Source organism: Empidonax traillii, unplaced genomic scaffold (assembly GCF_003031625.1).
Source record: "Empidonax traillii isolate 1590-97213 ecotype Southwest subspecies unplaced genomic scaffold, ASM303162v1 scaffold419:size1009643, whole genome shotgun sequence".
Classification (NCBI taxonomy): domain Eukaryota; kingdom Metazoa; phylum Chordata; class Aves; order Passeriformes; family Tyrannidae; genus Empidonax; species Empidonax traillii.
The window spans coordinates 438844-466493 of record NW_020955612.1 but is presented as its reverse complement, the minus strand read 5'-3'; the positions used below and the strand labels follow the sequence as shown (position 1 = coordinate 466493).

Sequence of the window (27650 nt, the reverse complement as noted above, 5' to 3'; positions counted from 1 at the left end):
CTGGTGGGCCCGAGCCGCCTCCTCCTCCGCGGCAGCGGCAGCAGCAGCGCGGCATGGCCGCCGCTCCCCGCATCCTCCTCCTCCTCCTCCTCCGCGCCGCCGCCCCCCTCGGCGATAAGGTAAGCGGCGCCGGCGGAGCCTCCCCCCTCTCCCCTTCCTGCCTTCCCTCCCTCCTTCCTTCCCACCCCTCGGGGAGCCGCGGCGGGGCAGGGAGGCAGCGGGGGTCCGACCCGCAACCCCTCGCCCTTCCCCGCAGGTTTCAGGTTCCTGCCCTCCGGATCCCCCCCCGTCCTTCCTGCACTCCTGAGCTGCTTGAGAAGGGGGGTTTTGTCGCATCTCCCCCGAACTGACCCCGAGGAGCAGGCTGTGCCCCCTCGCCGCGCCTGGCACTAACAAAAGGGTGTGAGGATGCCGGAGGAGGGTCCCGCATCCCCGGAAGGACCACGGGGGAGCAGAGCCTTTCCCTACTTGGGACTTCGCCCAAAGCCGGAGGGGCTTCGCCCACGTTCGTCCCTCCAACTGTAGCAGAGGGTTGGCTCCGGTTTAGGACTGGAAACAACAGGTTTTCCCCTTCCCCGTCTGTCCTGCCACCCCAGCATGGGTTTAGGCAGCTGCTTTCCCCGTTAACCCTGGGATGCATGTCCAGGCATCAGAGCCCCGCGCTCCCTCATCCCTGCTCTCTTCCCCAAAGGACCCCCTCAGCCTGGCCCTCCTCGTGGCACTTGTTTCACAGCAGCATCAAACCCCCTGTGCCAGTCCCCTTTTCCTTCTTCAGGCTCATCCTGGGAGAATCCCCCTGTTACTGTGGCAGAGCAGGCAGAAATCCCGGCTTTGTGGGGCACCAGCAGTGCCCCTGCCCTCACGGGTCACTGCGTGCATTGTGCCCCCGAGGGGAGCCCATCCACATTTCTTTGCTGCCTAAGGAATTCTGCTCTGCTGAAGGAAGAGGGGTTGGGTTGTGTTTCCAACCCCCAGACTCATGGCTGGGGCAAAGCAAGCTCACGTGAGCCATCTTAAAAACAGAAAAGACCAGACGCTGCAGCTTCACTGGATAACCCAGGTTTGAGGAGCAGTCGTGTCTCCTGTTCTGGGGTTTGCCTTAACTTCAAAGCTCAAGTGTCTCATTTCCAGTTTGTGTTTACCTCCACACACATCCACAGCCTGTTCTATTTACCACTGAACAGCAGGGCTAAGCCAGAAACTTCAAGCAGAGCAAGCTGGATCAGGATAAACCCATGTGAAGTCCTTCATTTGGGACTGACCTGGGTGGACTCCTCCATCAACACGTGTGCACAAGCCTTGGCTGCTCGTGGGTCTCCCTTGCCCCCAGCAGCTGTGTTTGTACAACACCTAAGAGGAGAGTACCCCGGGTCGGGAGGAGGGCTCCTCAGCCCTCTCCAGGACAAACGCACAATAGCACTGTTGCCAGGTCTGCCCCGAGGAATTCCTTGCTCCGGGAGATGCTCCTGGAGCAATCTGATCGCACATTACGTGATTCAAGTTGTCCTGGTCGGGGGATTAACCTGAGGTTCTTCTTGCCCTCCCATTTTCTAAATAAAACACGGTTATGCAAAGAGTATCAGAAAGCCTCAGTCCGTAATTTGGCCAAGCAGACTCCTTCCTAGCTGCATTCAATGCCTCTGAAAATCCCGATGATAGACATGTCTCATGCACAGCGCCTGTTATTCCCTTCTCCCCCTTCGCAGGTTTCCATCCTTTCTACCAGCTTGCCCCAGAATAAGTGCGTTGTCCCACTTGCAGGGAATGACCTAACTGACTTGGATCAAGTATTTTGTAATGACATGCAGCGCTTGCCTGTGAACTTTCTGTCATGGCAGGATTACAAATAGAACTTGGTAGTTCTCCACTGGCTTCTGTTCACTGGTTTTCTCTAATTTGCTTCTCATCTGTGCCTCATTATATGTCCAGATTTCTGTTACTTATCTGCTGCAATTTCACATCGTTAACAAGCTGCCAGTTTTTTTCCAAAGATTGTTGTTCTTCCTCATCCCTTGGCAATTAATCCTGCATTGCTTGTTTTACCTCAGGATACCTTCCCCTATGAAAAACTCCTCAAATACCTTGTTTCAGCTTTTCTAAGGAAAATCTGTGTTTAAGTCCACTTCCAACATTGAATCTCGCACGCAAACTATCTAGTCTGCCCAAGCAGGATAAAGCAGTAACAGGATGAGAAATAGCTTTGCACAAACACCAATTCCTTTGTAAAACATCAGGGCATTAATTGCAAATGCTATTGTTTTTTTCCCCCATGGCTGTGGTAGAGTCTATCAGCGCAGCTTTAGTCAGAGAATGAGAGGAGGAACCCAAACCAGGGGCGCTGAACACGGTCATTCATTCCCAGATAATAATCTGCCATTCATTCCAGGCACTCAGACATCTGAAGCTACTTAGTATTTCAGTAAGTAGTGTGGTTTGCTGTAGAGAGAAGCCCTTAAGTAAAGGGATGGTGGAAATTTTTGGTAGAGGACACGCAGTTAATGGCCTCAGAAAAGGTCTGGGAAGAATTTATTTCATTTTCAGCTGCTGTTTCTAGTTGTCTTACAGGCTCAGACAGGGCTGAGCAGAACATTTTACGACAGCTACTGTGCCCTTCAGTGGTGGGCCAGCCCTCAAGGCATACCAGGCTGCAGTGGAGAGCCTCCCCCCAGCTCCTCTATTAAGGGAACTAGAGAGGCATGTTTGTGGTCTCTCTTCCCAGACAGCTTTTTTTTTTTTTTTTTTTTTTCCAGGAGCCAGGCTCTAATGAATCTCAAGATTAGGCACAACAATAAGCAACACAGGAGGCTGGGCCAGTGACACGGTAATTGCAGTTATTCCCAGGTTTCTCAGGGCTGATCCAGAGCATGACAGAGAGTCAGCGGAGAATTTATTTCATCCCTTTCAACTCTTCAGAAAGGCCGCCTGGAAATGCGATAGGATGTCAGTCCAGGCCCACCCTTCTGTGCAGGGCTGAAGCATTTTGCTTGTGGCAGCTTTTGTCTGGCAGGGGGGAGAGGGGAAGCAGCTGCTGGGCCTTCACTTAGACAGAAAAAGCTCTCAGTAACGCTGGCTTAGAGACTGGTGTTCCTGTCTTTGATGCTGGCAAATCTGGAGACAGGCATTTTATCCTGGAAAAGTTCCCCTGCAGGATGGGGTTCAAAGCTCTGCTCCCCCACCCCCCACCCCAAGCAAGAGGGCAGCAGGGCAGCTCTCACTTCCAGCCTAGGTGAGGAGGAACAGGAATTCCTTGGTTAGCCCAAGGGAGGAAGAGCTGCAGCTCTGTAACCAGCCCGTGCCAAACCACAAGCACCTCAGGGGAGGTTCTCATGGAGAGCACCTGGCTGAACTAGAATATGGTCTGTCTCTTCTCTGGGTGGAAATCCTCACCACCTAAGGAATCATGCCTGGCCCTCTCACCTGCTTTAGGCAGAGCCCTCAGCCAAGCCCAGGCAGAGCCAGCCTTACAAAGACTGGACTCGTGTGTATCACCTGCTCTGGTTTTTCTACTCTGCTCTGTTTCTGTGACTCTGCAGCAGAGTGCAAATCAGAGCAGCTCCAGCATCTCCTGTAAGACCAGGACAGTGCAAAAGAGTTGTTGTAAAGCCCCTTTGACTCCTCCCTCTGTGAGGAGGAGGTGGGGAGAGGGATTCACTCGTCCAGAATCCACTCTTGGGATTTGTCGAGGGGGCTTGGGAAACTAAAGCTAGGAGCTGATCTAACCTGGAGTCTGTCCCACATTCCTTCATTTATTATCTGGACATTTGGAAAATGCAAATATCTCCAATTAAAAACAAGAACCATTTGAGTTTCATGGTCAGTGCATATGATAAATTCAGCAGATTGGAACGAGCTGCCCCAGCTCTAAGTACCTGAAGTTCCCCCTCCTTGTCACCAGGCTTAGGACTCGATGCAGTCATGCCATAAGGGGCATGGCCAAGGGGACAGCTCAGCATTGTCCTTGCTTACACAAGAAAATAAACGCTCCTAGGCAAGGACTGGGAAGGGAGCTTGGTCATGGAAAAGCTGAGAGCCAAATCAATCGACTTAAAAGGGATTGACTCCTCCAGCTCAGAGAGGAAGCAGGAACAGGGCTAATGGATACAGGGGAACACATTTTATTAAAAGGAGAAAGTGCCTCTGACTAGCATCCTTCAGTAAATCTTCATTTGGGTTCCTGTCATTCCCAAGAGGTGCCGTGCAGAGATGTATCCTACTGTATCCATAAGAAAGAGGTGCACAAATGCAGGGATGCTGATCATCCCCAAACCTCAGCTCTGCCACCACGTGCCAGATCTCCCTCTATCCAGGCAAAACACCCCAGGACCAGTAACCCTGAGAAGGTGCCAGCAACTTTGCACCACTCCAAATACACAAATCCTGTTTTATATCCTGGCGGTGGAACAGGCTGTTTCACTTCCCTTCACCCATTTCCCTTCTGCCTCGTCTCACCTATTTGGATCACAAGATCCCCAAAGCAGGATTATTTTCATTGCCACCTGGGGAAAAGCTATGTAAATATTGCAGCTTTTAGTCCACATGCCTTCCCTCCAGGTAGTCCATGAGCCTCGTGCAACTCCTCGGGGAAGTGGTAGGACACCAGCTCTGGTTATTCCCCCAGCTGTGGGAGAATCATTATTGCACTGACACCAGATAAATCACTGGAATTCTCCTTCCTGACAGTTGTGAAGAGCTCCTTCTCCCCAGGCCTTGAGATGTTTGTGACAGAGAAGCAAAGGAGGGGTCAGGGAAAGATTTTACTGAAAATACTTTACAATGAGAGACCTTGGGTTTCTTTCCTTTGTGGATGCGGAAGCTACATAGCCAGAATTTCCATTTGCGGTCTGATAATAAACAGAGAGACAAAAGTTCTCACAGGAAAAAGGTTGAGATGATTGTTTGGAAGAACAGAGAAAAAAAAGGTATTTTTGAAAACATGTCTGTTCCTTTTAAATTTCCTTTTTCTCCTGAGCAACTCCTCTGCCGGCCACAGCATTTGGTCCCTGTCAGGCAAGTCAGCTGCAGCCAGAACATCCAAATGCAGAGAGGAGTTCTGTTGTTTTTGTTTTTGAAACCAACTACTGCAATCACTAGAGAGCAAAGCACCAGGTGACAGGGTGCTTTTTTTTTGCAGCAGAGCAGGTTTCTTCCAACATGCTTTGGCTATCAGGAAGAGGCACTGGGGGCATTTCAACCATTTAAGTTACAACTTAAAAACATTTGCATAAACCAGCTGCATCTCCTCTGCCCGGAGGCTGCTCTGTTGGCAGACACTGAGGAAACACAAGTTCTCAGGCAGGAATTGCACCACAAGATGAAGAGCACAACTGGCTTTGTTACACCATGAAAGAGCATCAAGCCAAGAGGCAGTCAACCCAAATAGCGAGCAGAGCACATTCAGTGATGAGCAAACCCTGCTGGGTTTTCTGTCACATCCATCAGTTATGCTTTGCAGACAGGTTGTTTGCAACAGGGCTATCAGCCACTACCAAAAACCAGCTTGTTTTGCTAACAGTGGCAAACTGACACAACTTCCCTGAGCCCTTGCTTTAAAGCAGACTTCACACGCACGCTAACTATTAATTTTCGCCTATTAATATTGAAACACTCGGTATTTTCAGCTGGATAAATCCCTTCCAGTCACTGTCCTGTGTTTAACTCATGGCTGCATTCAACACTACTCACAGCTGTGTTTCAGTAAACAGCAGATTAATTCCTGCACAGACGAGTTTGCCAAAGTCCCCGGGAGCTTTTAGCCCATCAGACACTAAGCAGGGAAATAGTGCAAGGAAAAAAAAAAAACAGCTAAACCACAGAATTGCTTACCTGCTGGGAATTGTGGAGGCACAGCCAAGAGCAGCCTGCTGCAATGACCACACTGGGGCCAGGAGAGCTCAGCTTTGCCAAATTTAAAGGGTCAGCCCCAGCGAGGTGTGCTGGGAGAGGGAACATTGCTCCCTCTGAGCATAGCGGGGTCCATGGGGAAGAGGGACAACAGCACCTGGTTCTGAAGCACTCTTGAAAATGACTTCTGTGAGGGTTGGGGGGTGAGGAGCTCGGATCTGAGCTGATTTAGTCACAAAGGGAAGGTTATTCATTGAAATACAGCTCCAATGAGGGACACCTGTGTACTCCCAGTGATGCTGTAGGGCCAGGCTGCAGCTGGTGTTGCTGTCACTTGTGTCCAGTCCCACAGCCCATCTCTACATCAGGAGAGCCTGCTTCCCACACAAAACTGAGCCTTGGAAGGAAATTTGAATTTTGAGATGTGTGAGCCTGGTGTGGATCCTGGCACGTGTTGCCCTTTCAGTGCTGCCCTTTCAGAAGGCATCCAGGTGACATGGCAGCTGCCTTTGGTGACGAGGAGCCAGGTTCTCCAGCTAACCGTGCTCTTTTTCTGTCAGGACAGTAGTGAGGCAGCAGATGGAGCAGATGGCCCCTGGGATGAAGAGGTCACCAAGTGGTGGGGAGAGTGGAGCTCCTGGTCCACCTGCTCCCGGTCGTGCGGAGGAGGCGTGATGTCCCGAGAGAGGCACTGCTTGAGGCAGAGGTGAGTCCTGTCCCAACCTGAGCCCTTTGCCAGGTCTCAAGTGGCTGAAAAGAAATTGGGGGCCCTGACCTGCGTTTTGGGGCCAAACCTCCTTGTTTTGCAGGGTTGGCCATTCCCTCATCTGTGGCCTCTGGGAAAGGAAGGCAGCTGTTGTCCATGGAGCGAGGGGGAGCAGGCAGTGGTGGGGAGAAGCACACCCCTGAACGTGTCCCCCGCTCAGCTGGACTTGTCTGACGGGGAGCAGGGGTTGGTCCCCTCCTGGGGTCTGTGGGAGACTTAAAGATGACAGAACTGTGGGCTGGAGAAGGCTGGCTCTGTTCTTCTTCCCCTTTCCTTCACAAACCCTCACTTACCAGGGCTGCTCTGACCAACCTAACCCTGATTTGTGGCCAGCTAAGGATGTGGCTGTGTATTCCCAGACACCGTACAGGGACTTGATTTACTCCTGGCAGGAGCCAGCCCAGCCACATCTCAGCAATTTCTCCTCTTTATTCCCTGCAGACCTGGCAAGTTTTTTCCCTTCTGTCATTTTTCTGGCTGTCACCTGACAGCATCTCCTTTTGTCCCCTACAGCCACTTGTCCCCTACAGCTGCTACAGTCGTGGTATCGGTCGACTGGATTTGAGGGAGCGGGGAGAGCTGGAGAGTTTCAGCTGCCTGAACTCCTGCTGTCCCCTCTGGGTTACCTTGCCACCAAACCCTCCTCCTCCTCCAGCACCTCCCTAACCTGCTCCAGGCTCCTGAGATGTTAATGAGAGCCAGAATCCTGCAGCACAGCAAGCTTTCCCTTCTGCATGAATGCACTCCTGAGTGGAGGAAACTCAAACTAGGGCCCCCAACCTGCCCTCCTTCCTGCAGCAGAAAGCTCCTTTAATGTGTGCTGGTTGGCAGCACAGTGAGGGTTCAGATGTGCTGCAGCACCTTCCCTCTGGGTGTGGCCTCCCTGGATGTCTCTGCTGCTGCTCCTCCTCCTCCCCAGCACCCAGTGGCCGTGATGGGAAAGCAGGGGGAAACAGAGCACAGGGATGGAGGCTGAGGATGTCCCACACCCCCCACAGCCACAGCAGCCCTTCTGCCCTTTGCCTCCTGCCAGAAGAGGGATTTTTCTCTCCATTTGGCACTGGCTCTATCCTTGACTCCACAGCTGGGGTGGGAAGGCTTTGTGTGGTTTTTTTTTTACTCCAGGGATCAGCTAAAGCATCAAGTGTTGAAATTCCCGTGGTTTTGGTATATCACCTGCACCAAGCCTTTCCTGTTAGTCTTTTAAGCTGGCCAGTCCTGATGAGAGGTGCCATCTTTCTGCCTACTGCACAGTGAATCCTGAAATCAACTCCCCTGGCCATTGCAAATCCTGGGCGCTTCCATGGAAGTGATGGATCATCAGGGTCTGGTGTCCCTGGGGTCACATCAGCCCTTTTGGAGCTCAGAGGTGAAGGGACACAGAGGCAGCGATACTGCAGTTGCTCTCTGTCTGCTCAACCTGCCCCGAAAAGAGAGTAGTCTAAAATCACAGCCCACCTAAAAGCACTGAAAATGTGTTTCAGAGGAGATGTTGACCAGTCTAGATCCAGAAAGCTTTGCTCTGATAAAATGCCGGCCTTGTTTCTCCCCTCTAAGTCAGACCTGACTCCTCTGTCATCCTCAGTACCTCGGTACTTCACAGATCCCCAGCTCATGGCTGGAAATTTCTGCTTTCCAGGCTCCAGATGCCCCAGGGGACAAACAGCACCATGTGTGTTGGTCAAGCCAAGCACTACCAACTGTGCCAGCAGCAGGTGAGAATCACTTCCAGAACTGACTGGTCCTTACTCAGGGATGTGGGACTCGGGGGGTTCCACCTGGAGCTGCAAGAACACCAGCACTCAGGGTGGGACTGGTCCCACAGAGGAGCAGAGACAAGGGGCAGGATCCACTCCTGGGGTGGTGGATGATGTGCCTTTGAGGACACAGGAATGGGGCTTTACTCTCTGGGACTGGGAGATGGGGGAAAAGAACATGAAAATATATTTGTTGTGGGCTGAGGGGAGGGATGAAGTTTTTCCTCTATGCTTTTCCCTTTGCTGGAAGGAATTTTTGCAGGGCTGTTAAATACAGCTGTCTGAGAAGCCCTTGGCAACGAAGGCCTGGCCTTTCTGCCTGTATTAGGACACCTCAAAGTCCATTTCTAATTCCTCCCAGGGTGGACAGGGCATTTTCATCCTCCAAGGATGGAGCAGTGACAAGCAGCTGTCACAACCGTGGCTGTGACATAGGGAGCTCTGACGGTATTTATTCCCTCCATAGCCCTGCCCAGCCAACACAGCAAGCTTCAAACAGCAGCAGTGCTCCAGTTTCAATGCCAAAGCCTTTGGGAAGCGCTACTACCACTGGATGCCCCTCTATCCAGGTGGGTTTTCACAGCTTCACACAGAGGACGAGGGTGAGAAAACACCCACAGTAGCTCCTCAGGCACAGAAGGGGAAGGTCCTGGGGAAAGGGATAGATACTCCTGGCTGGTCTGGAAGTGTTTCCCCGTGCTCTCTGCTTTGGAGAAATCATTCTCTGTCTCTTCACAGAGCCCCTTCCACCCAGCCAGGCCTCCTCTCTCCCTGCACTGCTCCTGGTTCAGGTCCTCCATCAGCAAGCAGTGGTGGGCAGACAGGACACGGGCTTCTCTGGGTTGTCCTGGCTAACTAGCACTCATCTTGGCAGAGTAGGTGTTTGTGCTCCTTGTGCCTTCTACCCCTTTGGCTGCCTCCCCCCCAGCCTGCTTCCCGCTGGGCTGGTGCTGGGTTGTTCTGAACAAGGTACTCATCCATTCCCCACACAGTCAAGACAGATGGTTTCACATGGGTGTCCAGTTGTCCCTTGAGGCCCAGACTGAGATCACCTTGTTTCTGGACTCACCTGTTTTTCAATTATCTGCTAAGAGAACATGGAGCATCTGCACCTAGAGCTTCAGCTCCTCAGCTGAATGGGGTGTACCTGGCCATGCCCCACAGAGTCAGTAGCCCTCTTGGCAAAGAAGAGGGTTTGCCAGCAAGAAGTATTTCTGCTAGGCACCATTCCCAGCTGCAGCCTCATACCACGACTCCTTCACTACTACAAAATCTGTAGATTTTGGGTCTCACCTCAGTCAGCAGGAACATCAAGGTGACATCAGACTATCAGTGTGGATAAGGGGAAGGTCCCCTTCCTCGCTCCACGTCTCTGAGCACCTCGACCTGCCTGGTGACTCTGTGCCTCTGTCCCTTCAGATGACTACACCAGTATCTCCAACAAGCCCTGTGACCTCCAGTGCACCACCCAGAGTGGAGAGAGGCAGCTGATGGCCCGAGCACAGGATGGTACCTCCTGCAAGGACAGGACCTATCAAGGGGTCTGCATCAATGGAAAGTGTGAGGTGAGGCTCTGGGAGGAAGGAGTAGAGAAGTTTGAAGTGTAATTTCATGTCTGGACCTCCTGCTCATCGCAAGGCCAAGGGGTCCAAGCAGGGAATTGAAACCGAGGCCTGGTGTTGGATTTGTTCGTTACTCAGCCCACCAAAAAAGCACAGTAGCATTTCCTGGGAAAGACCCTGCCCTGTGGAGATAAGCTGGCCCCAGGAAACCCTCTCTTGTTTTGTTCTTTGCAGCCGGTTGGGTGCGATGGGAGCCTGTACTCGCCCCGGACGATGGACAGATGCAGGGTGTGTGGAGGGGACGGCAGCACTTGCCACCGTGTCTCGGGCAGCTTCCGAAAGGCAGTCTCACAGATAGGTACTCCCTGCTACCACCCAGTCCAGAGACTTCACCTGCTACTTCCTACCACCAACTGGCTTAAACAAGGGTAGGAGTTTCCCAGCTGCTTGGTGGGAAGAGCTGAGGAGTGCCGCCCCTGCTTAAATGCCTGGGTTTGTCCCTTTCACTTAACCGTCAGAGGAGGTTGGTTTGATGTGCTTGTACATTAGGCTGGTAAGGTTTCCCTTCACCTCTTTACAATAGGAAGCAGCTGGGGATCTATTTGTTCCTATTGATTTTGGCATCTTGCCCACCTCAGGTAATAGGAAGGGATCAATGAATCTTCTTTTATTCGTGCTCCGTGTTCATTTGAAGCTTAAGCTATGATGAGGGTCACAGTCTTTGTTTCAGCCTGCACTTATAATCCCCTGCTTTCCCCAGTCCTGTGGCTGGCACAGCTGAGGGACAGTCCCCTCTGAAACCAGGCTGAGGATTCATCCCTTGAAACCTGATGGCCCAATCCTCTACCCACAGAAGGAATAGACTGTGGTATGCTCATTAGTAATTAATCAACTGTGGTTGGAGGATGTTTTGGAACATCATTTCACACTCTTGTTGTTTCACTAGTCTGCCTCCCTCCCTACAAACACCAGACTAGAAATGCACTTGGTCCCCTTTCCAGAACAGGGGGAATGGTGCTACCCCCCTCTAGCAGTATGGGTGCAGATTTGGCCTCCCATTCCATCCCTCCTAATATCTTACAGAACAGACGAGACCTGCATTTTCTGCAAGAAAGAAACTGCCAAACCACACAACTTTAAGAGCCTCTGATTTCCTCTCCCTTTAAAGGTCAATTTTTATGTTACTCCTGGGACAAATTCCATGGAGTCAGGAGCTTAGGGGACCTATGGTCTTTTTCCATCCTCTGTTCTGCATCAGCCCTGATCGCTACTAAGCTTTTTTCTGTGCTTTTGCCAGAAAGAGTGTGAGAAACACATTCATCCAGACACCCAAAGCCAGACTGTTTCACTTGTGCAGTTCCTTCCTGACTCCAAACCCAGCAGTACTGAGACTGGACCTGTAATGGGATTTCAGAAGGGACCCGGGATCAGAGCTCACAGACTGGTGCAACATGCATTTATGCCCTTGGCATCCTGCTCCTGAAAGGCAGCGCTGCCCCCCTGCAAACACACTTTTCCCATGAGCTGATTTTCCCACCCAGACCTTTTTATTCCATCCTCGGGGTCTCCTCACGCTCTGTTCTGTTCCTCAGGTTACGTGTTCATCACCAACATCCCTGCTGGTGCCACGGACATCCTCATCATCGAGCGCAGGAAAACAGAAAACATCCTGGGTAAGCAGAGGAGCCGGATGGATGTGGAGATCCCAGTTCAGCTGCCTGGGAGGTGGGAGGAGGCTCTGTGCATTCCCACACGTGAGCATTTCCACAGGGGTGCTTCACCTCTCCATAAACCAAGGCCACCACATCTCCAGCAGCAGGAGAGACATTTGGAACCCAAGCTCACTGTGGGCAGGGCCTGGTGTTCTTCTCTTGTTGGTGGTCTGTTTTCTCTCCTCATTGCCACTGCAGCCCCACTGTTCCACAGAACGTCACATTTGTCCGTTTTCTCTCTCTTTGAAGCGCTTGCAGATGAATCTGGGCATTTCTTCTTCAATGGCAACTCTGCCATTGACAACCCCCAGAACTTCAGGGTGGCTGGCACCGTCTTCAAGTACCGGCGGCCCTCGAGCCTGAACTCAGATGGGCTGGAGTACATCATGGCTCACGGGCCCACTAACCAGTCTCTGAATGCCATGGTATGTGAACAGCTAATTTTAGGCTCTCCTGTCTTGCCTGCTTCTCTCAGACAAAGGAATATAACCCGGTTCCCAAGCCAAACCTGCACGTGTAGGTGGCTGAGGAAGACAGATAGTCTTGGCGACTATTTGGATTTCTGAGGATGCTGTCTTCTCTCAACATCCATCACCAAATGGATGTGGCTGGAAAAGGTTTCTGGGAAAGCACACATCCCTAAAATGAAAGCAGTTTCTCCTCTCTCTGTTTCCTCCAGTACTATAACTTTAATGGGAAAATGCCACACATAACTTACGACTACACTGTGCCCCGGATGCCGCCGCTCCGAACCGCAGCCCCTGCTCTAGCCAGACCCCTCTATCATCACCTACCAGAGACCAGCCAGAACCACCCCATGCCAGCCAACTCCAGAGCTGCCCAGGACTTCAATGCCACGTGGCTCTCCCTGTCACCAGATGACACCAGTGAGCAGCTTCCTCTAAGAGAAGGGCACGAAGATTTAGACTTCGGTCACCCGCACTTCTTCCAGACCAACTCCACCAGTCAGACCCGGGACTGGGGCTGGGAACAAGGTGAAGAGAAGGAGAAGTACGACTTCCAGATCAGACAGATTTACCATGCAAACACAGCAGGAGAGGAAGAGGAGGAGGAGGAAGCAGCAGCAATTGGTGGAGAAACAGAGTTGGGTTGGTTGCTTTGTTTTCCCTTCTCCTGTTTTACTGATTGAAAGCAGACGTCCCACGCTGGTCTTCTTGAAATCTGAGGTGGTTTTACCGTCAGGGTGGACAGGAGGGAATGATGGAGTGGGATGGAGACTGCTGGGGAGCAGCAAGGGCCAATAGCTCTGTGGGGGAAGGGGGACTGGGAGAAGGTGGCCACCATAGGGATCAGGCATGGCAGTCCCTCAGCACCTGAGCTTGGCAGGCAGGGCAGTGACAGCAACAGGGCCAGCAACAGTACAGTGACCAGCAGGTGGCAAGTCAAATCTGAGGTCATCCTGGAGAGCCAAAAAGCAATTCATGAAAAAAAAGTACATCTTCAGCATTCCTCAGCCCAGGACTGAAGGCCCAGACTTGAGCTTAAATGGAGCTCCAGAGCAGATAGAGAGGTTGTCAGAGTAAGTAAGGCCTTTTAGTGCTCCCTGGTGGCAGTTTACGATTTTGAGGCCAAATACTAAATGTTTTTGGCCTTGCTAAATATCACATGCTGAAATACAAGCCATCCAGCGTAGTTGAAGCATCCCTGTATTTCTCTTCCAGCCCTCAGGTTCAACCAAATCTCCATCAGCACGGCTGTGCCCTACAGCATGAGGAGACCTGAGCTCTCGGAGAACAGCCACATAGCATCCTCCAGGCTGCGTCTCTTCAGGAGGCTGTGCCACAGAGACCCTCACAACACTGCCCTTTGTAGGGAGCTGCAGCACCTGGCAGCCAGGACGGCCCCAAGGAACTCCTCAGCAGGGCTATGGGCTGGGGCAGCTGCCCAGTGGCCGCAGGGCATCCACAAGGGGCCGGCCCGTAAGAACTCCCTGGAGGACTTGAAGGTGGAGGCATTTGCTGGGAGTCAGGGGGAAGCAGCCAACTACAGCACGGTGGCATCTGTGGAGAGCCCTCTGCGAGGTGCCAGCCCAACCGTGGACATCAGCCAGGCAGAGCCTCTGCGAGCCCCTGGCACTGAAAGGTGGCACTTGGGCTCCTGGGCAAAACAGGGGCATGGTTAGATGGGGAGGGAGGGTCAAGCCAGTCCTCTGATGGTCTCCCTGCTGTCCTTGATGTCCCCATTCACCACTGTCTATCCATGGCAGCTGCTGTAGATGCTTTCTTCAAAGACTGAGTGTCACAGCTGGCCTTACACAAAGTTCACAGAACATATTTCAGGTCCTGCTGAAGAACCTGCAAGGCCAATTCTCTTGTGGTTGTAAAGAAGGCCAGGAGTCTGTAGCATGTCACGTACACACATTTACCACCACATCGTGCCCTGCCTGTCCCATTCCTCTGAGCACATAAGCTTATGAAACTTCTGTAAACATTTGGCAGGAGACTGAGGGCCAACTTTTAAATATTTCTGGCGAGCCACATAGGAACTCTCCCTGCCACACTGTAAGACATGAGAGGCACCTTGCTTGAGCTCCCCTTTCCAACCTCAATCATGCCTCTCAAGGTGATGGTGTGAGCTGAGGCTAAAGGCACCCACGTGGCTTAAAGACCATAATATACGTGAGACTTACTACGAGCAATGCTTTCTCCTTGCTAGTTGAATTCAGGAGGTGGATCAAGGCTTTTACACTCTCTGTTCATCAGTGGTTTGCCTTGCCCAGGGTGAGGGAGATGTAGAGCAGAAGCACTGGGTTTCTTCCCATCTTCCAAAACAGGAGGTATTTTCCTCTCTTTTATGTTTGCAGCAGTTTTTTCCAGTTTTAGCTCATGCCACCTCCTTTTTCCACAGCAATGAGTTCGATGTGACCCCCGTGGGCCACGATGACATCAGCTTGGCTGACATGTACCGGTGGAAAGTCTCAGCTTATGCCCCCTGCAGCTCCACATGCACCTCAGGTAGGTTTGGCTTCCAGTGTCTGATCACGTGAGGTCCTTTTGGGGCACTGATGGAGAGAATCCTGGTATTTTTTACGTGGCAGGTAGAGTTTCAGATGCAGTGAGCACTCCAGTTATTTAAATGATGGTGGGAGGAGGCTTTCTGATCTGAGCATGACTGAGGGAGGGTGTTGCTTGCCCAGCAGGTATCAGCACCTCCTATGCAATGTGTGTGAGGTACGATGGAGTGGAAGTGGACGAATCATACTGCGATGCCCTGACCCGACCAGAACCCACCCACGAATTTTGCACGGGGAGAGACTGCCAGCCCAGGTGAGTGGAAAAGGCATCTACAAATCAGATATTTGTAAGGATCGCCTTCTGCTCAAAGCATACTGTCATTTTGGGGCTACATGCACTTACACAGCCCTCGTATCCCCTTCTAAGCAAAAAGAGGGAAGGAATTTGGGATCTGATAAGAGAAAAGCATCATCAAGACCACCATCACCATCACAGACATATATGTGATAAGCAGATTCGTAGCAGCAAGCTGCTGGTTGAGGGGGGGTCCCAAGTGTGCAGGCACAACCCTGCCACCCCCACATCCCTTACCTGGGTTTTCCTCTGTGCTTTCTCTCCCGGGGGCCGCTCGTGGAGGTGGGAGACCAGTCGATGGAGCGAGTGCTCCCGGACCTGCGGCGAGGGCTCCCAGTACCGCACGGTGCGCTGCTGGAAGATGCTGGCCCCGGGCTTTGACAGCTCTGTTTATGACGACCTCTGCGAGGCAGCGGGGCTGGCCAGGCCCATGGAGAGGAAAGCCTGCAAGAACAAGGCCTGTGGGCCCCAGTGGGAGCTCTCCGAGTGGTCCGAGGTAGGCAGTAGGGGAGATTTGCTGCCAGAAGTGAGGAGGAGCCGGGGTTGGGATGGGCCCTGGAGAAGGTGGCTGGTAGATGCTGAGTGCTGAGGGAGCCTCTGGCCAGCAGCATCCCTGGGAAACAAGGGATGTAAAACATTTTTTCTAAGGTCGTTTCTCAAGCAGGGTGTTGACCAAGTGAAAGCCCTTCCAGCAAGAGGCTTTGCCTCCCTCTTCCAGAGGATCCAAACGGTTCTATCTGACTGAGGGTGAATGGGGAAACAATACCATGGAGATACAGAGAAACTAAAACCTAACTGAGGTCCCTTTGATTGACTTGCCACTTTTGACTGCTTGGGTCGTGGCCCAGTGGCTTTGGACAACAGTTCAGCATTGGAGCGTTGGAGCTCTGGGTCCCTAAATAAATGAGCAGCAACGATAGAGGCAGACCCGCCTTTTTCTGTCCCTGCTGGGGCCCTTCCCCTCTCTCCTAGAGCAGCAGGAGGAGGCAGAGCTCCCTCCCACCCTTTCTCTCTGCCCCTGACTCGGTGTGCCCGTTGCAGTGCTCGGCCCGGTGTGGCTCGCAGGGGACGATGAGGCGGGAGGTGCGCTGCTCCGTGGAGGTGTCCCTGTGTGACGAGGCCCGGAGGCCCAGCAGTGAGAAGGTGTGCTCAGGCCCCCCCTGCGACCGCCGCTGGACCGCCTCGGACTGGGGCCCGGTGAGTCCAGAGGGGCTGCTCCTCCTTGCTCCCAGTGCCAGGGGGGCAGGAGGGAGCAGGTGGGCAGACACACTGCAGCTCTCCTTTGGCTTTCTTCTGGCAGATGCCAAGCAAAGGAAACTGGAATAATCCGTATTTTTGCTTCTCTGTGCTGTCAATTTTGGTTAACTGTGAGGTGAGCTCCGTTCAATAATCTGGGAAGCTCATGGCACCTGGAGAATGGAAGCCCCTGACTAGATGTACCTATAAAGCACATTGGGATCCAGTGTCACAGACCCAGTGGCAAGGCTAGACTCTGGACTCAGCTCTCCTGGCACCACTGACCCTGACCCTCTCCCCTTTCCCGCTTTCTGAAGTGTCTAAACGCCCTTTGTTCCTCCAAGTGCTCAGGTTCGTGTGGCGAGGGACGCATGAGCCGCTTCATCGCGTGTCGCAACCTGGAGGGGAAAGTGATCTCCAGCTCCCAGTGTGACCCAGCCATCAAGCCCCTGGCTGTCCACCCCTGTGGAGACAAGAACTGCCCTGCACACTGGGTGGAGCAGGAGTGGGAAGAGGTAAAGCCAGCCCTGGGTCCTCAGCCCTCCTTTCCATCCCGTATCCCACAGGACGCGGTGGGAGCCCGGTTCCCTTGGCAGAGCAAGGTTGTATAGTGTGACCTCCAGCCGTGGAGCTGTACCCTTGTCCTAGCTCCTTGTAGAAAGAGGGAAGGACTAATGAATACCCGAGCTTGTCACTACTGTGCCACCCCAAGGTTTGTGGTATTTGCTGCCTTCCCAGGGATCTCCTTTGGAGGGCAGCAATGTTCCAAGGAAACCGTCCTCCTCTCCCAGCTGGGAGCTGCAGACACCTCAGCAGAGCTTTTTCAGAACCTGCACTCACCCCCAAAAAGATATTGGTCCCTCCACTAAAGAGAAAAACCAGCCTCATCCTTGATAAATAACAGCTGGAGGTAAACCTGAACCCTGGAAGTCACCACGACTGTGTACTTGCCTCAGGAATTAAAGTCCAGTGAACGTGGTCCAGGTGTCCCATTCTACCAAACAGTCTCTGCCTGTCTCCTTCTGCTCTTTGTGTTGCTCGAGGTCTTAAGACTTTAGGCTTTCCCATACAAGCTGATCCAAATCCCAGAGCATCCAGAAGGACACACTGAGTCAACTGTGGGGCTTGGGCTCTTTTCTCTGAAGTCTTGGGCAAAATACAGATTCATAAAGCACTAAGGAAAAAGGTTTCTAGGAAAAAAGGGAAGCAGCCAAGGCCTCTTCCTGCCAGCCATAGCTAAACCTCTGTTCTCACTTTGCTCCCTTTATAGCTGCTGATTACATTCAGTTGAGTCTCCCTCAGCATTGGTAATGAGCACAAACTGGTTAAACCTGGGGACCCAGGACAGTTTGGTACCCCTCCTCTGCTCTGGCCCTTGGTGTGGGTCATACACAGTCCTGCAGTGCAATTTTCAGCTGTGTCCGGACTTTCAAACTCAGCAGAGCTCTGAAAGACCAGCTGAGATCCCCACCTTTGCCTGTGCCAGCTTCTTTGCCACGTTCCCTCAGCTGAGGAGCTCCGAGTTCACAGGATGACTAAGGGCGGATGAAAGCCAGCCATGCTGGCACAGAGCAGTGAAATCTCAAACTGGCAACTGCCTCCACGAGGCTCAGGGAGTAGATCCTGCCTCCTGCTGCTTCTGGTGGTGTCCTGAGGGAGGGAGCCCTCCCAGCTAAGCCTGCATGGCTGTGGGCTCAGCAGTACTCGTCCATGTGCATCACCTGCAGTGCACCACTTCAGTCCCCTTGGGCCCACACAAAGCTTGCCGGTACTCCAGGATGTAGGTTGCTACATGCATACGCTGCGTGGTTTTTGAGAACATAGAAACACATAAAATAAGGCAAAAACCGGCCTCTTGTAGTCTTACCTTGGCTGCTCCAGGTCCCCCGTGGTAGCTGCTCTCAAGGCCAGCCAAGGTGAACTCAGCTAAACGTTAATTACCAGAATCTGTCCCCCCTCCCTGGGAAACGTGCAGAAACTCGTTGTTCCTGTGACCTGGGCAGCACTTGCCTCCATTGCACTGGTGTTAGCAGGGGCATTAAGCACCTTGCTTGGGAGCTTACCTGAAGCTCTGCAGCTGCTGAGCACCCTTTTGTTACCTGGCTGCTCTGTTCCCTCCCCAGTGCGATGCCAGCTGCGGGCGAGGGATGAAAACCCGGCTCGTGCTGTGCGCGGGCCTGGAGAACGGTGTGTACAGGGAGTACCCTGAGAAGCACTGTGAAGCCTCTCAGAAACCCGAGGAACAAGCTGCCTGTTTCAGGAGGCCGTGCTCGACGTGGTTCACAACCTCCTGGTCTCAGGTAGGGCCGCTGGGGAAGGGGTATGGAGGCCCTGGAGCCCTGGGTGGTGGAGGAGGAGCTGTGCTGGTTTTATCTGCAGACCAGGCAGCAGCTTGAGGGACTGGCACAAGCAGGCTGGAGAAAACCTTGGAGCATGTGGATTATTGCCTGAAGCGAGAGCAGACATGCAGAATACAGCCGTGCCCTCCTCTGCCAGGAGTCCATGTCCTGTCTTCCCCTGATGGTGGCTGCTGAACATTCAGGGAATGAGAAGACAGGGGAGCTGAGCCTGGCTCACAGCGCCCACTTTCTCTCCACAGCAGCAACACTCCAAACAAAAATCTGAGTTGCATTAAAGAGATGAAAGCAAGATGAAAGCAAACTCCTCCCTTGCTCTGCCCCAACCCCAACTCAGAGATGCTCTCCTCCAGCAACAGAAAGGGAGCAGAAGTTTGAGATCAGCGTGCAGTTTGATCCAAACCTCCTCAAGAACAGTCTCCAAAGCAGGGACCAGGAGGCCTCACCACTAGGAAGAATTTGGGAGCTATAGGAAAAGGAAAAATGCCTCTCACAATGTCCTCTTTCTCGATCCCCACAGTGCAGCAAGACGTGTGGTGCTGGTGTGCGGCTGCGCGAGGTGAAGTGCTACCAGGGGGAAGCGCTGGCTCAGGGCTGTGACCCCACTTCCAAACCAGAAGCCAGGCAGACCTGCCAACTCCAGCCGTGCCCCACAGAGGCACCAGGTACGTCTGGGAGGGCAGGGAGGTAGAGGAGCCCTTGGGAGCTCTTTGCTCTCTGCTGGGGAAGCACAACTCGTTTTTAACCCCTTCTGTGTGTGTGCTTCTGTTCCCCAGAAGACGCCTGTGAGGACAAAGCAACGGCCAACTGCGTGCTGGTGCTGAAGGTGAAGCTGTGCTCTCACTGGTACTATAGGAAGGCTTGCTGCTGGTCCTGTCGGCTCAAGTCATCCTGAGTCCTGCCAGGCACTACTTCCCTTCCAAGCTCAGGGGCAAGAGCCCCCTCAAGCCAGACTTTACCACTCGAAGCCACCGCACTTGGCTTTGGAGCCAGTCCCTGTAGACCAGCCTGCTGAGCAAGGAAGGATTCCTAGGACTTAATCACTGTTCCCTCTCCATCAAGAGGGTTTTACACAAGACAAACCATCAGTGCCTAGAAAGCTACTGAGAGTGAGTTGGGAAAGCCTGTCCCTGCTGTCAATGCCTCTGGGGATCACGAGTTGGAGGCAGCGGGGCACAGGGGCTGGCCCGTGGTAGGACCCAGACAACAGCGCCCATCTCTCTGGTCTGCCCTGCAGGACAACTTCCAAAACACTCCAAAAAATTGTGTCACAATAAAGAGATAAGCTATAAACCTGTGGGTTTGGTATCCATGTACATAGGCCAGAGGCAAGGGAGGAAGGGGGACACAAGAGGAGTAAAAGCAGTGGCAGGAAGGATGGGGAGGAGAAATCTTTGCACCAGTAGATCTTCCAGGCAGCACCAGATAAAGCCCATTTTCTGCTGCCTGCCAAAGAACAAAAACCACTCCTGGTTTGTATTTCAAAGTCCTCATTTATTTCTCACATTGAATTTGGACCCAGAGCTGAGCAACAAAGACAGAGAATAGTAACAGGAGGAATCTGAAGTGGAAAAAATCTGGGATCCCTGCCCCTACCCCATCCTGTTCTTCCACCAGCCCCCAAACCTTCTAATCCTCAGCTGCATCCCCCATGTTTTCAGCCCTTTCAGACTCACCCATTTCTCTGTGGCCCTGCCAGACCCAGGGTGTGTGTTGGCTTCGAGGCCAACCCTCATCTTGGCCATCTGGCTGCTCTGGAACCGCTTCCCCAGCCTTGGCACCTCGTTAGCCGGCGACAGCTCATGCTTAATTTGCATGTGATGAAGATGACAATGCCGTGGCCTTCCTTCCACCAAAGGGGTGACCCACGGAAGCAGAAGCCCCTGTGTTCTTCCCAGCCTGCAGAGGTCACAGCCATTGGGGTGGGAAGCCTTTTTGGGTGTGCCAAGAGGTACCGGGAGCTGCCGTGTCCGCGCTGGCTCCTCGCCTGCCGAGGGGACGGCACGGCAGGGCCGTCTGGCAGAGATCTGGGACACACTAACTTCTCACGGCTCCCAGCAGGGTGAGACCGAGCTGAGCAGATGCTCAAGTGGGAAAGGATGGGATTTACTGAGTTAGCCAAGATTTTCTTCCCATTACAGACGGCATTTTCAGGGAGGAGCACTGCCTGGATGGGAAGCAGTAGGAGCTACAGACTACTGACCAGAGGGATCCAGAGAGCTTTGCTGCTGCTTTCATCTTCCCTCCTGCCTGCCCTTAATGTGAGAGGACATTAAAACCTGCTATCACTATTTGGAGAACGGAGAGAGACTCTAAAAGTGATGCAGCCAGACCGAGTCTCCAGATAATGGAAATGCGATGTCTTTTTGGGCCGGAGGTGGGGGAGATGGTGCATAACATTTGCTCAGAAGTGCGTGTAAAATGCAGGCTGGGGCAAGGTGTTTGGTTACAAGGACCATGACCAGTGGCATTTGTCTGGCTCTTTTCTTCAGGTTGTTTGAGCAGAGGTGCCAAGGCATGAGCAGATCCAAAGGGTACATCAGCCTTTTGCCTGGTAATGTGGACGTTCAAGGCTGATGTACCGTGTGCCCTCTGTGCTGAGACCTACTTTTTCCCCTGTGTGAAGGGGGAGGTTGAGTCCAAATCCTTCTGTGGGCAGCAGGACGATTTCTACATTGCAGTGGTGAAAAAAAAACCAACCTCACTGCTCACATTTCTGAGCAGTCCTACCCCATATTGCAAAGGTAATGGCAAGTGTTTCCTGCCATTGCTCCAACAGCATCCACAGCGATCATTGCTGTGGAGGTCCCTCCTCCCTGCCGTGAATGGGAAGCGCTCAGCCGAGCAGTCCTGCACTGGTTGCTATGGAAGTGCCTGTGAATGATGGAGATGTCCTTCTAGTAATTTTCCACCTAATTTGATTTATGGAGGAAGAAGAAACTTTCCCACATTCATTTTTGCAGAAAGGCAGAGTCACTGGCTGTCACTGCCAGCCGCAGTGCCGGTGAACCCGCATTTGGGTCTTGCGCCCTCTTCTTCCAAAAAACAAAAGCAGGAGGGCCCCAAACACCTGAATATCGCTCTTCTGTGGGAGGCTGTGGGCCCTGCAAGTGGGGAGATGCAACCTGGTGGGCAGATGCAATCTGCTGTTGATGTTGAAAGCAAAATTCATCCTAAAAACAACCTTCCTCCAGCCGTTGGAGCTGTCGGGGTGCGCTGGGTAGGGCTCTGAAAGCAGAAGGTGACCAAAACTGCAGTTATTTAGGGATACAATTCTTCCCATAAGTAAAATCTTGCCGTTTTCATGGGTCCAAGTTAAAATTGCTCCTAAGCAAGCTTGTGAAGAGTAGAAGAGGTGGGGGCTTCGGCCGCAGAAGGACCAGCCTGTGCCCGTTCGCGTGGGTGAGCGCTTTGGCGAGCGGCTTTGCCTCCCCCAGCAGTGACCTAAATTCATGTCCTGAACTTCTTCAGCACGTGCGAAGACCAAAGCAGGTGGGACGCGGTGCCCTATCTTACACTCGAACAGAAAAGGTAACTGCTAGCAACAACTGATGCAGCACGAGGGGAGCAGGGCGACCTTGATCTTCCCTTCCTTGCTTTCCCATCGCCGAGGAGCGCTGCCATGCCCAGCTCGGCAGCAGGATTTGCCAGGGGCGGCAGCTGGTGGGTGGTCACCCACTGCACCGTGTGCCGGAGGCAGCGGGCACCCAAGGCCTCACTCTGGGCTCAGGGAGCCGGGGGTAAATTAAATTAGGTTGTACTGTACATAGCCCTCGTTAGACAAGTCCCTTTGGGAGACAGAGTAGATAATAATGACACTTATGATGGGTTCGGAGGTGGCCGGTTCAACGTCGCCCTTCGAGGTCTCGCCCGCCTTCCCGCCCGCGGAGCTTCGCCGTGCCGGGCGGGTCAGCAGGAGGACCGTGCTGGTCTGGGACTGGGCCTGTGAGGTCCTCCCTGCTGGGAACACCCCCAAAGACAAGTGAGAAGCCCCTTCCCTCGAGCGGGCGCCCGCTGTGGACCCCCTGTGCTAGTGGCAATGGTGACTACACCTCCGTGCTGATGGCCCGCGGGTTCGGGAAGCTGTCGCGGAGGAGGCCGTGCCGGCTCAGCGTGTAGCCTTGCAGGGTGGCCATGCTGATGGGCGGCCCCATCTCCTTGTAGCACGCGGGGGTGTAGGTGACCCTGTCGCCCCCGTTGCGCACCATGTCGGCAGTCCGGATGTAAAAGGGGGATCCGTAGGGGGAGCAGGTGGGGCAGTAGTTGTGAGCCCCGTGCTGGTTGAGCTCGCTGGGCGGGGGCGCGGGGCTGCCCTGGCCGTCCACCATGCGGGAGCTGCAGGCGTTGCACATGCCGAGGTGCGAGTGCGTGGGGAGGTCGGGCACTTCCTCCTCCTCCTCCTCCTCCTCCTCTTCCTCGTCGGAGTCATTTTTCTTGCAGCAGTAGTACTGCGGGAAAGAGAAAGGGGTTTATGAGGGGAGGTAGAGCAGCCGGTGGACAGATTCAGCTTCTCAGCCAGCCCTGCCACCTCCCTGCTCCCCTCAACCCCCTGCCAGAGAAACCCCCTGCGGCTTCTTGCTGCTCTGCTCCATCATTCACAGATCCTGTGAAGCAGGACCCCTGCCAGGGAACTCATCCTCACCCCCGAGTGAGGTTTGCAAGGGGAAGGAATTTCACCCTGCCAGTTGGAAACTGCTCCAAGTAAGCACTGTGCTTTCCATCACACGGGCATTGCTGCGTGGCACAGACTGCACATTAACTTTTAAAGAGCAGGAGGTTGTAGCTAGCTGTTGTTGAAAGCCTCCTCGTTTAATTTACAGGGGGGAAAAAAAATTATATAAAAATCTCCATCTGGTATTGCAAACCCAGCCAAGCCTGCACCTCAGTTAGTAAGTGCTGCAGAGCCTCAAAAGCCTTAGGGGAGTCCCCCTACACCGAGGGCAGGGAAGGACATAACTCTGCAGCACCTGGGGAGAGGGGGGTTTTCAACTCCCTGTCATCACACCAAAAAAAGGCCTTTTTAGACCCTTCCTGTAGCAGCAGCTCGGCATGAGGAACACAGAATCGTAGCATATCTAGAGCTGGAAGGGACCCACAAAGATCACTGAGCTCAACTCCTGGCCCTGCACAGAACAACCCCAAAAATCCCACCGTGTGCCTGAGAGCATTGTCCAAACACTTCCTGGGCTGTGGCAGGCTTGGGGCCGTGACCACTGCCCTGGGGAGCCCATTCCAGTGCAAGGTGGGGTTGGCAAAGTGGGGGACACTGACCTGTAGCCTACAGTAGCAGAGCACGGCAATGATGCACAGTAGGATCACCGTCGCTAGGATTCCCCCGGTGATAACAACAGTTCCCGCTGTCATCCGACCGGTTCTCCATCAAACTCTGCAACGGGGGGACATAGGGACACAAAAGTCACCTGCCACGGTTTCGTCGCCACATCACAGATGTGATGCCCACAAGGCACCCCAAAATAACGCATCCCCATTCCCCTTTCCCCAGCTGGAAAACCATCACCTAATATCATCCTCCTTTTCTTAGTGAGAGGACACCTGAGATCAGCAGCATCACGTCCTCTTGCTGCCATCACTGCCCTGGCTTGGGATCTTTGGGAAACACCCTGTGAGCTACTGGCAGTGCCTTGCCCTTTAATGAGGATTTCCACCCTCCCAGCACAAAATCCACCTTCTTCATCAAAACCCTGAAGCAAACCTGTGTCTCCACCAGGAAAATCCAAAGCAGAGCCTTTGAACCCTGCAAGCCTGGCAGTCTGAGCCCACAGATCACACCCTGGCTGCCTGCCAGGCACCAATGGGTCTAACAGGGGCTTGGCTGAGCCAAGCAGCCCCCACTGCCATCCCTGTGCCACGGGACCCACGGGATACTTACGTTCAGTGACGGAGGCGTTGGACCTGGAAGAAGTGGAGGGAGAGGTTAGTCGTGGCCTGACAGCACCCCTTGCACCCACCTGCCTTTCCCAGCTTCCCAAGAATTTGCTTTGATTCAGGACCTGCAGGAAGCCCTGCTTTGCCTGCGGGGATGGGGCTCAGCATGTGCCCGTGCCCCTGGGAGGCTGCATGGGGCAAAAAGCATTTGGGATCCTGCTGCTGGTTGTTGTTATTATTTTTATTATTATTATCATTATTATTATTATCATCTTTACCTTGAAGCAGGGAAAGGAGGCATTTCCCAAGCTCACAGAAATGTTCCACAGGAGAAGGGCACAGGCCTGGCTTAGTCAGCACTTGGCCTTTTCCTCTTTAAAATTAGTTACGAGGAAGGTGGATGCACCACTGCAAGCGGCCAACGTTTTAGGTGCTGCTGGGAAAGGAGACCTCCCTTCCATCCTGCCCGGGGCAGGTGACCCCCTGCATCCCCCCATGACCCCACAGACACTTACCCAGAAAAGGACAGGCAGGATGTCGTGGTCACGCTGGCCCCGGGGTGGCCGGCTGGGACAGGCAGCTCTGCATGGCCACAGGGACACACGGCGGCCCTGGGAGGGACAAGGGAACAAACCCACTACTGTCAGCTCATCCCATACTGTCAGCTCATCCCACTGCCCAAGGGCTTTGTTTACCCAGCGTCCCCATCCCCACTGATGCCGCAGTGGGGCTAAATAAATTAATTTTTGAGGGCAGAAGAGGTGGGTGCTGCAAAGGTGGGCAAAGTAAACTGCCAGGAAGGGACAATCCCGCACCTGAAACCTGCCATTTCAGCATGACTGGGAGACTTGCATCCAGCAAGTGGGTGCACCCATCGCCCACCCCCTCCAGCGACGCCTCGCGCAGCCACGTCTCATCATCGGCCCCCGCGTCCCTCGGTGCCTCGGCCAGAGCAGGGCTAATTGATAGGGCCCAAGTGCCAGCCCGCTGCAGCCGAGGAGATCTAATTACCTGCTGGCCACGCGGCCCTAATTAACAGAGAGAGGTGGCAGCTTCCAGGCGAGACGTGCCCACCTCTGCCCTGGCCCCTCACGGCTGCACATCCCAGCAGGCACCGGGCAGAACATCCCCCCCTGTCCTCCCAAAAATCACCCACCCTCCTCACTGCGCTGTGGTGATGTGCAGGATCCTGCCTGCCACAAATTGATTTTCAGCTCTTGGAAAGTTCCTGTAGGAAGCCAAAAGGGGGGCACGCATTGGATTTCCTCCTCAAGCCGCTCTTGCACACGAAACAAAGGGGAAAAAAAAAAAAACAAACGGAGAAATCAATAGGCCCATAACCCAGCTAATATCTCCATCCATCAGGAGAGCCGGTGCAGAGCTAATAATAGAGACCAACACGATCAGCTCCTGCTCCCTGTTACCAAACTACACCCTGAAACACTGCCAGGAGCGTGGGGGGACACACAGAGAGCCATCGGGGGGGGGGGGGGGTGGTCACCTCCCCAGGTGCCTTCCTTAACAGGGAAAAGGGGACAGTGGGTGGCTGGAAAAGGCAAAAGCTGGACCTTCAATGACCCCGAGAGGGACGTGCTGCGAGCGGGGCGGTGATGGATGATGCAGGCGGCCGTTCGCATCCAGAAAACTTCATTTCATGGGAGCTGTGATTTGATTTAGAGCTCGGAGAGCAGCATCCAATTAGCCTGAGGTTTGAAGTGAGCAGGCGGCCTCGGAGATGACCCTGGGAAGGGAGGGACCGGCCTTGGGGATCCTTTGGTCACCTCTGAGAGATGAGTGTCCAACTGGTGCTTCCTCAAGAATGGCTGGATTTCTATAGGTTCCATCTCCAGCATTCCTGTTTTCTGGGGTTGCTGGGATCAGCATTTCCTCTGCCCCACTGAGAAGCCAGACTCTTCTTTATTAAAATACTGAGCGTTAGAGAAAGGCAAAATGAACCAGAAGGGAAGTGCTGCCTTTCCTCATCTCTTTGGAGGGGATGCTTCCAGGGAAGAGAAAGTTTCCTCCCCTCCTCCCCTCCAAACCCTGCCCCGCCAGGAGCCCAGCAGCTCATTTTCTACCCAGCCTGTGCCTATAAAATAGTTTGTGCCTATCAAATAGCCTTCTCTAACCTACTGCTCTCTCTTGCAGGGGTGCATAAGGGAATGTAACACCTCCCACGGAAGGAGCAAGAGCCCCAGCATCAGAAGTAATTGGGATAATTGGGAATTATAAGATAAATAAGCCCAGAAAGGGGAAGGACAACTACGGCAGACTTTCCACAGCAGCTCCAGAAGCTGCATCCCTGCCACTGGGGATCAGCCCACGTCCATTTTCCATCCACCCTCCCCAAACACATCCCAGGCCACTGGGAAAGGAGCACTTTGGGCTCCACTGCCTCAGCTCCACACAGCCCCACCACTCCATCCCAACAAAAGGCCGTACATTTTTATGGATCCTGTGAAAGCTTGGGCTGCACTGTGAGCCAAACTGAGCCCTGCAGCTCCTGCTCCCACAGCAGGATGGGATGCAGAGGCATCCCGGGGGATTGCACAAGCCCAGCTCCCCGGGCCACAGTCCTACTTCTCCTTCCGGCTTAAAAAGGGAGCTGAGAGTTCATTTAAATATTCAAATATCCCAAGCTGAGCAAATGCCTTGACATTCACTGCTCACCCTCTCCTGGGCAGCTCAGGAGAGGGGACGACCCAAGGGTGGCTGTGGGGACCGTCTGGCACACAGACCATCACTGAATAAATTCAGGATTTATAGGAACAGGGCTACCTCCTTCCCTACCCCTCGGGGAGCGATCTGAGATCTCGGCAGCGGGTCACGCTGTTCCCAGCAGGGCCGGGAGGGGGTGGAGGGAGGGTCCGTGGCTGTATCGAACTCCTCCGGGCAGGCGTGCAGAACTGCTTGCTGCAGAGATACATTTTCTTTAATTGATGTTGCCTTGCAGCACAAAGTTACGGCCTGAAAAGTGACTCTGGGAACGAGTGGCATCTCAGGGCTTCTATATTTATTCCCCTTCAATGACGTCCATAGCACATTTGCACGGTTTGCAAGTCGATGGCGAGGTTTTTGCCAGCCGCCAGCACTCTCAGCCCAGCTGAGACACCCCTGTCCTTCCTCACCCTGTGCGTCCCACCAGTCCTGAGCTCATGCCTGTCACCTGCCGAGGGTCAAACCCTCCCACCAGGGCTCAGGAGC

At 53.6% G+C, this 27650-nt stretch overlaps 2 protein-coding genes across 2 annotated transcripts; one reads left to right on the top strand and one right to left on the bottom strand.

Moving 5' to 3' along the window:
- Positions 1-44: 44 nt before the first annotated feature.
- LOC114062582 (ADAMTS-like protein 2) lies at positions 45-19836 on the top strand. Its single transcript, XM_027894180.1, has 18 exons — positions 45-119; positions 6402-6547; positions 8247-8322; positions 8831-8933; positions 9784-9929; positions 10161-10284; positions 11519-11599; positions 11888-12063; positions 12318-12747; positions 13321-13741; positions 14507-14613; positions 14799-14925; positions 15250-15463; positions 16009-16164; positions 16548-16718; positions 18327-18503; positions 19081-19225; positions 19337-19836. The coding sequence occupies exons 1-18, from the start codon at positions 54-56 to the stop codon at positions 19453-19455; spliced, it is 2985 nt and encodes a 994-aa protein (XP_027749981.1). The 5' UTR covers positions 45-53; the 3' UTR covers positions 19456-19836.
- A 233-nt stretch (positions 19837-20069) lies between these two features.
- FAM163A (family with sequence similarity 163 member A) lies at positions 20070-25038 on the bottom strand. Its single transcript, XM_027894183.1, has 4 exons — positions 24962-25038; positions 24451-24473; positions 23832-23946; positions 20070-23008 (listed from the first exon to the last, which is right to left on the bottom strand). Exons 3-4 carry the CDS (start codon positions 23922-23924, stop codon positions 22607-22609), a joined length of 495 nt encoding a protein of 164 aa, XP_027749984.1. The 5' UTR covers positions 23925-23946; positions 24451-24473; positions 24962-25038; the 3' UTR covers positions 20070-22606.
- Between the last annotated feature and the right edge of the window lie 2612 nt (positions 25039-27650).

What these genes read in the sequence shown, in the direction of transcription:
- LOC114062582 (XM_027894180.1), top strand. Translation starts at nt 54, where the DNA reads ATGGCCGCCGCTCCCCGCATCCTCCTCCTCCTCCTCCTCCGCGCCGCC. An exon ending in CGAGCCCCTGGCACTGAAAG is followed by an intron (nt 13,742 to 14,506) that starts GTGGCACTTGGG and finishes CTTTTTCCACAG; the next exon opens with CAATGAGTTCGATGTGACCC. An exon ending in AGCTCTCCGAGTGGTCCGAG is followed by an intron (nt 15,464 to 16,008) that starts GTAGGCAGTAGG and finishes TGCCCGTTGCAG; the next exon opens with TGCTCGGCCCGGTGTGGCTC.
- FAM163A (XM_027894183.1), bottom strand. Translation starts at nt 23,924, where the DNA reads ATGACAGCGGGAACTGTTGTTATCACCGGGGGAATCCTAGCGACGGTG. An exon ending in TCTGCTACTGTAGGCTACAG is followed by an intron (nt 23,009 to 23,831) that starts GTCAGTGTCCCC and finishes TCTTTCCCGCAG; the next exon opens with TACTACTGCTGCAAGAAAAA.